Source organism: Miscanthus floridulus, chromosome 11 (assembly GCF_019320115.1).
Source record: "Miscanthus floridulus cultivar M001 chromosome 11, ASM1932011v1, whole genome shotgun sequence".
Taxonomy (NCBI): domain Eukaryota; kingdom Viridiplantae; phylum Streptophyta; class Magnoliopsida; order Poales; family Poaceae; genus Miscanthus; species Miscanthus floridulus.
Window position 1 is genome coordinate 39,327,081 of NC_089590.1, and position 10,476 is coordinate 39,337,556.

Sequence of the window (10,476 nt, forward strand, 5' to 3'; positions counted from 1 at the left end):
TTGCCACTACTGCTAGGTTGATAGCGGACAATGTAAGGAGGTACGGGGCACGGAGGATTCCCCACACCCTTCCGAGACTTCATGGAGACCTTGTGGACCTGGCTCATGACTCATAGTTTCAGCCACCCTAGACTAAAGTTGGGATGTAACAGGGCTGAATGATAGAGTGGCATTACCCTAGGCTAGCAAGCGGCCGGAATCAGCCTAGTTGACGACGGTTAGCAAAGAAGGTAGATCTTGTGGTTATGTAAAACCTCTGTAGAGTGTATGGTTGATCGATCGATACATGTGCCAACTTGTCGGATATGGACCTTTCTTAGGTTTCGCTTAAACTAGATAGTGAGATGGGTCCTTCTCTTCTTTCCTCATGAGAGAGTGTCGGTCGTAGCCAGGGGCTACGGGCCATGAGATAGTGCCGAGAGGGAGTTGGCCTATCGACTAAGCGATGGTATGGTGATGGTGTGGAGATGGTGGTATATCGATCCCAGGATCGAAACCTGGCTCTGGACGGAAATGGGGTGGAATGGGTGTGGGAATGGTGTTAAAACTTGACCAACTATTATTATACACTTGATATGCTAATACATAGGAAACCCTAGCCTTGTAGGTTCCTTTTGATTATATCCAACTTGCATCCAATTTCCACAAAGCAATGCTCATAGGGTGGGAGTGGCTAGTACAAATCGTACTGATAAATTTTGGCACATAGGTTCTGCTGAGGAGTATAGCTCTGAAGAGTTTGATGGTTGAGGGGTTCGTTCCTACGCTTGAGTTTGGTGATCTTATCTTCAAGTTGTTCTGAATAAATGCTACTTTTGATTCCGCCAATGCGGCGATGTAATAATTTATGTAATTCCACACTTTATGTACTCTGATATTATCGTTGTATGGATGTGGTATTCAACTGGAATTTGGGTAATATGGTCTACATCGGTCATAATACACTTTGACTCTATGGATTTCCCTTCACGAAAATCAGGTCGTTTCAGTTGGTATCAGAGCCATACTTGACCATAGGACGAAACCCTCAGAAATGGATGATAGAATAGGACATGAACAACCCTTTTTTGGTTATATACTGACACTGCATTTACTTTTATGCAAGGCTTATCTATTATTGACCTGCTAACACCTGTTCCTTAAAACATGTTGATGACAACGAACATCGACTGGCCGCCTCTAGGACCGCTACCTCTAGACCACACCAAGCTTACCTTTGACCTACTTGAGCTCGGGGGTTTTGCACAGACCCTCTGCCGAGTTCTTGTCACGTTAGGAGTCCCTGACAAGCTTGTCAAGGTCACCTGCACCGGGAAGTCAGCTCAGAAAGGAGGAATCGAAGGACCGATTGTCACCTCAGTCGAGTTCCCAGCTAGCACTACCTTATCTTCTGTCCTAGCTTTCATCGAGTTGACTATAGAGGACGTAGTCGAGGAGGGATTATGAGCTGTCTCACATATGGCATGTAACAGAACCGACCAAATCATAAGAACATAAGTACAAAAACAATCACCGAAGCGATCAAATTCCTATACTTAAGCTCCCATAATCCCGGTAGTCTGGAAATCACGAAGGATTTCAACCAACTCTCGACATACAAACCAAGATCGTAGTGATTCAACACAACACATCATCCGTTACAACATTTCATAAGTAGCATTCGGATTACATCCATTAGAGTTTAAATAGAATATTACAAACCAAGTTTGAGTGTGCGGAAGCAACATAGTTTGGTACAAAACATCATAGTTTTCGATTACATTGCCAAGTCTAAGTCATATCCCACAAAAGCATTATCAGGTACGAGAACTAGTAGAGACCGTGCCCAATAGTCTAGTCTTCATCCCCAGCTAGGAGAAGGCAGTACTTGCAGCAACCAAAGTAGAACTGGTCATCTGCAACAGGTGGGAGATAAACCCTGAGTATGAGAAGGTACTCAGCTAGACTTACCTGTTAAAACCAGAAATAAAGACACCAAGGATCATGCAAGGCTTTCCAGGTGGGCTAGCTTGACATAGTTGCATAAAGAGCTTATGATTATAGTAACCAAATTAAACTTAGCATCAAGCTTATCATTATTTACCTGTCCACTAGATTAGCACCTGTACTAGAGCACTCACTTATTAGGAGCAAACAATATTAACCATAGCAGGTATAATAAGGCTGTCATCATCATATCATCATTTCCAAACCATTATGTTATTAAGTGTATCTACATTGGAGATAAGCCCGTCAAGTTCTCACTAACCGGAGAGACGGTGACTCAAATCGAATTACAACTCAGCTGAGGGGGTATTCCTAACTCTCACCCTGGCATACTTAGCAAGGGTAGTCGTGGGTTACCTTTGGTACAACTCAGGAACCAAATTCGCGGGTTCGATCAGCGCCAGCGCTCTCAGGGATTACCCTTCTGCTAGGACGATCAGGACTTTTAAATCACCTGTCCTTGGACTCACGCCTACGGCTCCCTTCCGAGGCGTACTTTATACTTATCGACTCCCGGCCTGAGTTGAGCTACTCGGCTTCATGGTCGGTCATCGGACACGGCCAACTAAGAGAGAGGCATGCGTTCAACATGAATAGGAAAGGGTCCAAGAATCAGTCCTTAAGCGACACAGACGGAGTCACTGCAAACCGGCAAGCCTCTACCTGGTCTTCATTTCAAATTAAGACTGGTTCTTTTCCACGATAGTAAATATAGCCAACCGTGCCACATGTATCATCCTATATCTCACAGGTGATAGGAAATCACCTGACTTCTACCGTGTTTAAGCAGGGCTAAGCACTACACGAGCCTAAGCTACATAGGATTCAGGGTAACAATATCTGGACAAGGAATGGTAACCAATGCAGCAATTGTTTGCATCCAACACCTAAACTTAATGCAACAAGATATATATGTAACAATAATACTGTAACAACATTTCGGAAATTAGGAGGCTTAATATGCTCCGGGGCTTGCCTTTCACAAGTTGCAAGGACGGTGATCCGGGCACTCAACGGCGACCTCGTCTGGCACTTCTCCTGAAGGCTGCTCCTCCTGAATCTCCGGTGTTGGCTGCTGCTGCTCGCTCGGTTCCTTGAATTCCAGCAGGGTTACTCCTTCCAGTACACCTATTGCATGCCGATGCAAAAGATAAATATCATGGATGCATAAGGAATGACATGATGCTCATGATGAATGAATCACAGTAAGTGTTTACCGAAAACATCACTGGACACTCGTTTACCGAGCAAGACCAGCCCTATTCAAATCACTTTAAGCATGTATCTAACTTAACTTAAAGAACAAGATCAACTTACCTAACTTGCATAACCTAAGATAAAGATGCTCATCTTTGGTTAAAGGCCTAACACCTAGGAACATTACCACAACTTAGAAATAGTAAAGGTATACATAATTTAACATTTAAAGTTTCATATGCATACAAGTAGTCCCTTAATTCAATCACAACTAAAGTTCTACAATTCCAAATGACTTGCATGAGGACATTCTGGAAAGCTTATGAAATTCTCTACAAAACATTTGTAAACACCAAAGCATGATTCTTATGTTAACCAAATCGAATTCCAGTAAACTTAGAATCTATCCAGAAATGACAGGGTTACTAACTTAATTATTTAATGATTGTGCAAAAGCATAACTTGATCAAACCAAGTTTACCAACTTGTTTTTCATACCTAAGAAACATCAAAAAGTATAGTGCCAACTTCTAAATAAATTATTTAATATCCTTTTCCAATTTATTTAGTTAATTAGGTGATTTAAGCAATATATAGTAAAACTATTCATAAAAATCTACAAAAATTACAGTAGCTATCTCATGCTGCACATAGACTACCATAAAAATTTCAAAGCCATTGGGCAAGTAGACCTTGCTGTATCCAAAATAACAGGTGGCATGTCTATTTTTAGCATAATTAGGAAACCTTATTAAAAAGTGTCAAGCAACAGATTTCCCATTTTTCCTAGCATCCTTATAGTATAAGAATAGCACTCACCAAATTTTACCTTTACTGGATCTATAGAAAAATTATGAAAATTCACACAAGATCCATCCATTAATAAAAGAAATTTCTATTACTTAAAAACTACACATGCACTAGCTCTAAAATTTTAACCAGAGCTTCTAATAAGAAATAATAGACTACCCACAAAATTTCATAATTTTTGGACCACAGAAACTCAAGATAAAATTCAAACAAGTTTGCATGCATCTAAAAACACATTTCAAAGTCCTATTTAATTCATCAAAAATTTCTAAAACATGTGCTCATATAATATTTTTGTTAAATACTAGACATGACTAGGAACTTAACAAAATTGGAACCATATCCTTTGGATCTACCAAACTTGAGTTACATATTTTTGAATCTAAACACCAAACTGTGAAAAACAGTTAAACAAAACAAATAAGGAAACCATTTCACTGATGTTGGGCCGGCCCGAGGAAACGGCGGCCCAAGATGCGGCGCAAGCCCATGCTGGTCTCCCGCCTCAGCCTCGGCGGCTGACAACCGGGTCCCGCGTGACAGCGAGACAGGCAGGGGAGGAGGAGGAGATGGCAGCGAAGCTCGTCGTTGGTGGCTTCTCCGGTGATGGCAACGGCGCCAACATGTTTGCCTCACCCGAGTGGACCTAGGGGAACCTTCTATTGCAGCTACTGATGCCGCTAGCAGGGGTGGCGATGGCCACGGTGACGCTTGGCCATGGCATGGCTAGCTCCGACGACGATACGGCGTCGCAGCCCTAACGGGTGGCTCTACGGGCTTCAGTAGGGTTCACCGGACCTAGCTCAAGGTAGAGGAGGGATAGCAATGGCGCGAGGAGGAGCTGGCTGCGTGGAGCGCTAGCTCCGGCGAGAACAGCCACAGCGGTGGTGGAAGGAAACCGGCGATTCGCCCTTACCGAGGCTCGATTGAACCGACGGTGGGGGTAGAGAAGGTAGAGGAGACCACGGCGAGGCTACAGGTGGATGGGGCAACGCATTTTCGTAGTGGCGGTGTGCACGGCGGTGGCGATGCTCGGTCGGCAATGGCGGTGGCTGCTGTGAACTCGGCGCTGCGCGCGGGGAAGGCGAGAGGGAGAAATGGAGCGGTGAGCGCGTTGAAAGCATCTGTCCACAAAACGTAGGAATAAAAAAATCTAGCCCAAGTTGAAGTTTTGGCGGAAGCCGAGGCAAAGCCCAGAGAGAGAGAGAAGAAGCATGCATACTCTGACATGGACATTCAGCGCAGTCTCCCTGCTTCCACGGTAGCTAAATGAGTATATTAATAATTAATAAAGCATTCCATGGTAGCTTCCACATGAGTTCTATATAATTATGGATAGCTATGTTCCGAACACCATTCTATCTTGTTTTCCTTTATTTTTTTATTTCTCTGTTTTACAACTACATTCCTTTCCCTTTCCCCTGTTTTTTTAGCAACTCCTCAGTTTTCATCTATTCTTGCGTTTTCGATTCCTTTGTTCCTAGAGGCCCCGACTGGTTAAACCAAGTGCAGTATTGGCCGAATTGGTTCGGACGTCTCTTGTGCATGTGAACTTTGGGGTTAAACTGGGTATGGAATATGGGCTTGGCGTTAGGGACAAGTTAGCTGCCTTATTCTGTGGCTCATACCGAGTTAGGCCCATCTTCCGACCCATCAGGTCCAAAACCAGTATCTTTTTATTATCCCCTTTCCTTTTTTTTCTTGATTATTAAACGTCTCCGATAAAACTCAAATCGAATCCCCAAATCCTTCGCCGGCGATTCCACTCTCACTCTCGATCGGAAAAGCGCCGCAAAAGAGGAGTGGAAGCCCAAGGGGACAAGCAAAGCTAACTTCTCCTTCCTCCCATTCCTTCCTCATCCCGTCGGATCAGTACCAGCGAGAGCAGATTCGAAGCCGGTGGCAAAGATTGTGGCCGGTTGACCGGTGTTCTTCTCAGCCCATCATCATCCCATTGCACGCGGCGAGGCAGAGTCCGCCGTCCGTCAACTCTATCCGATCGGCGTGGGGGCGCGGGGCGCCGACAACTTTGGTCCCCACTCCCCACTTGGGCGCCGCCACCGGTCGCTGCGGATGCTGCGGGCGCCCGCGCCCACTGGTGGACCCCGGTAACGCCGCGCGGCGCCTCGGCCCGCGTGCCCGCCCGCGGCCAGCTCCATGCCGGCCGCCGCGGCTACATAGATAGGTAGCTGCGCGCTGGCTGAAGGCTCCCGCTGCAGTGCGGCGCGTTGAAGGCTTTCGCTCGCTGCGTGGGTTGCGCGTTTCCCTTGGCTGCTTGAGTTTCGGTCTGAGTTTGGATGGGCCAGATGGTGAGTGAGTTCGCTAGCATCTGCCGTGTTTTATCGTGTCGTTCGTGCCGTGTCGTCACGGCGTTGTTCTTGACTCACTGACCAGTCAGCAGCTCGTTCTGACGATGTGTTAATGATGAATCTGTGCAGGTTTCGGATGATAAATTCGAAGAACAGGCAGCACGTGACGGTACATGTGCAGTCCATGCAAACTTTTCTTCTCCTTGTCTATTCATTCTCACGTGCTTGAAGCGTGAACTGCTAGTTTCCTGACCCCATCTAATTCGTTGTTTCGGCTCTTTGATCAAGTTTCTCATGGAAATGTGGTCATTGTGTTGTACTTCTTTTTCGCAGGTGGAATCATCAAGAATGGAAGGGAAATCCTATTCCAGGTGAGAATATGTCCAAGCTTATCTCTTGCTATCATGCTAAGGATGAAAGTGTGATTTATCTCTTGAAATAGGAGCTATTGCTATTACAGAAAGCTTATCTCTTGCTATCATGCTAAGGATCTATATTCAGTTGCCTAAGCACACATAAACGACCCATTTTAATATAGAAAGTGTGATACTAATTTGTCAGCATTTGATAGACGATTCTAATATTTGTGACCTCTTGTTTTTGTGTCACCATAATCTACATTTACCTTCATATGGGCCACTTACTAGGATTCTAGTTCAATGTAGGTGTGAGTGTTTCCTGCATGCTACAGCAACCTGGTTATGCTTTCTGTAATAACAGCTAAAACGTAGATGGACGAACAAGCTTAAGTTCTCTTGCGTATTTTTTCTGATATTGTTATGTGTTAGGCTTTTAACTGGGAATCCAATAAGCATAACTGGTGGAGTAATTTGGAGGAGAAAGTTACTGATCTTGCAGAATCTGGGTTTACGTCAGTGTGGCTTCCTCCACCAACACAATCATTATCTCGAGAAGGTAAGCTAAGCAACATCCTCTCTTACACGAAGCTTATTAGTTACAGAAGCCTGATGTCTTCTTTCACAGGCTATCTACCACAGAATCTGTACTGCCTTGACTCATGTTATGGTTCCCTCCATGAGCTAAAATTGTTGCTTCATAAAATGAGCGAACACAATGTAAGGGCTATGGCAGATGTTGTTATCAACCATCGAATTGGGACTACTAAAGGATCCAATGGCATGTATAATCGTTATGATGGCATCCCAATATCATGGGATGAACATGCTGTTACGTCTTGTTCTGGTGGGAAGGTATTTGGATTGTCTTGTTTTAACCTTTTACTTGGGCACCATATCTTGATGTATATTCTCTACTCTTGAGCCACTCATACTTCAATACAACTTTACTATCAGGGAAACAAGAGCACTGGGGATAACTTTGATGGGGTTCCCAACATAGATCATACACAACCATTTGTACGCAAAGATATTATTGAATGGTTGATCTGGCTTCGAAAATCTATTGGTTTTCAAGATTTTCGCTTTGATTTCACGAAAGGGTAAATAGTTAATGGCTTGATTAGTATCCACTATGAAAGAAAGAAATTAGTTGCCAACCTAATATCTTTCAGTGCTAGCTTGCTGATTTGTCAACCTTTTCTTTAGTGCAGTTACGCAGCCAAGTTCGTGAAAGAATACATTGAGGAATCAAAACCTCTTTTTGCAGTTGGGGAATACTGGGATAGTTGTGAATATAGCCCCCCTGACTACCGACTGAACTATAATCAAGGTAAGAGATTTATAGTAACATTCTTACTGACTACTTGAGTTGGTGCCATGATTTTTGTCATAAGCACTCTCAGTTCAGTCCCCTGATTGGCAAACATGAATCGTGACTGGGTTAAATTTTAACTATTTCCACTATCTAAAATTTTTGCCTCTATTTTAGTTATGTCAACTTTTTATTTACTATCCATTGCCATAGTTGCCTCTTCAAGACTTCAACTGCTCTGCTCTGAGTCTGTTTAGAAGCTATGTAAGTTGTCCGACATGTCAGGGCTAATTTAGAGTTCCGAATTTAAGGCAGTTTATATGATTTCTTTTTTATATGCTTATGGATGACACTGACTGAAGTGTCAATTACATCCTCAAATATGAAGCATACTGTCTAGCCTTATTTTGATAATTCATGCTTGTGGTACTAAACCTATTGTTTTTTTCTCTCTTTTTGTCTGGCAGATAGCCATAGGCAGAAAATTATTAATTGGATAGATAGCACTGGAGGACTTTGTGCTGCATTTGATTTCACGACAAAGGGTATTCTTCAGGTCAGTAATGAATTACTACTGGATGAGCAAATATTTGTCTTAAGTGATCTTTTTGAGCAGTTAATGTTTAAATCAGGAAGCTGTCAAAGGAGAGTTGTGGCGTTTGCGAGACCCAGAAGGAAAACCACCTGGTGTGATGGGATGGTGGCCTTCAAGATCAGTTACATTTATTGAAAACCATGACACTGGATCCACTCAGGTATAATAGTCAAATTGTCACCCTTCTTTGTCTGAGACCACGTAGCTGTGTTAATGAGCTGGAATGTTCACCTTTTAGATTTGCTAACAGAATCACAATTTCAGGGTCATTGGCCTTTTCCATCAGATCATATTATGGAGGTACTATACTTTATCGACTTTGTAGTTCTAAATAATTTTTTCATAGCCTTAGTTTCATCAGAATCCTATAACATGTACTATGTAATTATTTTACAGAAATATTGCTGTTATGATCTTAGAAAACTTAATTTCTTTGTAACGACTGTAGCACCTTATAACACTTAATACAAATCGTTTGTTTTTAGACTAGCTTGCTGTTGTTTTTTTTCTAGAAGTCCAATTGTTGATCTGACACATGTAAAATCTTTAGGGATATGCTTATATACTCACCCACCCTGGCATCCCCACGGTGTTCTATGATCACTTCTATGACCAGAGAGTGCCTCTCCATGACGAAATTGCTAAACTGGTATGCAGATTGTACCTCTGTACTCGATTCATCCTTTCCTGAGCTGCCTTTTTTTTGGTGAAAATACAGTAGGAGCCCTGGTAATTCATTAAAAGAAGAAAAGAGAAAATTGTAAAATTAAAGGAGGGAAACTACACAGCTAATAATGGTCCCCAAATATAATGGTGCTGCGTTTCTTAAGTTTTGAATGCTTTTTACCCAGATGCAAATCAGAAAATGCCAAGATATACATAGCCGTTCATCAATCAAAATTCTGGAGGTTAGGTCAGATCTGTACTCAGCAATCATCGACGATAAGTTGTGCATGAAGATCGGGGACGGCTCGTGGTGCCCAAGTGATCCAGAGTGGAGGTTGGCAGTCTCTGGCGACAGATATGCTGTATGGCACAAGTGAAGCATATAAGTGGCTCCGATACAGCTTTTATCTCTGCTCTCAGGAACAGGAGTAATTAGCATGTTAACTGAAGAACAGCACGGTAAAACGTGCCAAAAATGACGCACTTCGAGGTTACCTGTACAACTGGAGTGTCTGGTGTGTGTCACGGTAGAGGGTAAATGTGATGTTAATTAGAAATAAAATTGAGATAGTACGGCTGGCCCCGAGATGAGATATACATTCTGCTAATTGCAGCAACTAGGGATTAGCTGCAAAAGAAATATGTGTAGGGTATGTGATGTCTATGTGGATTATTTTATCCTGGAACTAGAAATTTAAATTGTTTTATCAAAAAATACAGGCCCTTGGAGTTTCTACTTTACAAATGCCTGCTTGTTTACACGCTATACATAAGCATAATCCTGAGTCCAGACGAGCTGTGTGAGCCTGTGACTATAGTCAAATACAGTCTGTATAAACTACAGTAATCTTCTTGTGCAAGTGCAACTTGATAATATTCACAAACCTACCAATATCCGTAGAGAAGGAAAAACCCAAAGGTACCTGCTCCAAGGCCCTGCTCCTCCCCAATACAGTGAAGACGCTGGAAGCAGTGACAACAGTGAAGACGGAGCAGCTGGAAGTAGTGACAACAGCAAGGCCGTGATTCCAGCCCGGCCCAAGAGATCTATCAAGCCCAACACTCGCGTGTGTGGCCCTGCGTGGCAGACAGCGTGACTATCAGAGCTCTGGCGTGTGTTGAGAGGGGTATGAAATTTGTAAACGCTATCTCCAACTACTCAAATCTTGTCCTCAGACAGGTCCCCTTACTTCCCTTCTTCCAAGCCCTCCCCACCCGATTGCTCTTGCTACAATTGGTATC

General features: G+C 43.2%; 1 protein-coding gene across 2 annotated transcripts; it reads left to right on the plus strand.

Annotated features, from left to right (window-relative positions):
- Positions 1 to 5,715: 5,715 nt before the first annotated feature.
- On the plus strand, positions 5,716 to 9,979 carry LOC136494867 (probable alpha-amylase 2). 2 transcript variants are annotated; one of them, XM_066491038.1, is made up of 12 exons: positions 5,716 to 6,302; positions 6,432 to 6,471; positions 6,636 to 6,673; positions 7,091 to 7,217; positions 7,287 to 7,513; positions 7,616 to 7,761; positions 7,873 to 7,991; positions 8,441 to 8,529; positions 8,606 to 8,728; positions 8,833 to 8,868; positions 9,119 to 9,217; positions 9,420 to 9,979. In XM_066491038.1, the coding sequence occupies exons 1-12, from the start codon at positions 6,291 to 6,293 to the stop codon at positions 9,609 to 9,611; spliced, it is 1,248 nt and encodes a 415-aa protein (XP_066347135.1). In that variant the 5' UTR covers positions 5,716 to 6,290; the 3' UTR covers positions 9,612 to 9,979. The 2 variants fall into 2 exon arrangements, with proteins under 2 accessions (XP_066347135.1, XP_066347137.1); XM_066491040.1 differs by having other exon boundaries at positions 8,819 to 8,868; positions 9,420 to 9,557.
- The last annotated feature ends 497 nt before the right edge of the window (positions 9,980 to 10,476 follow it).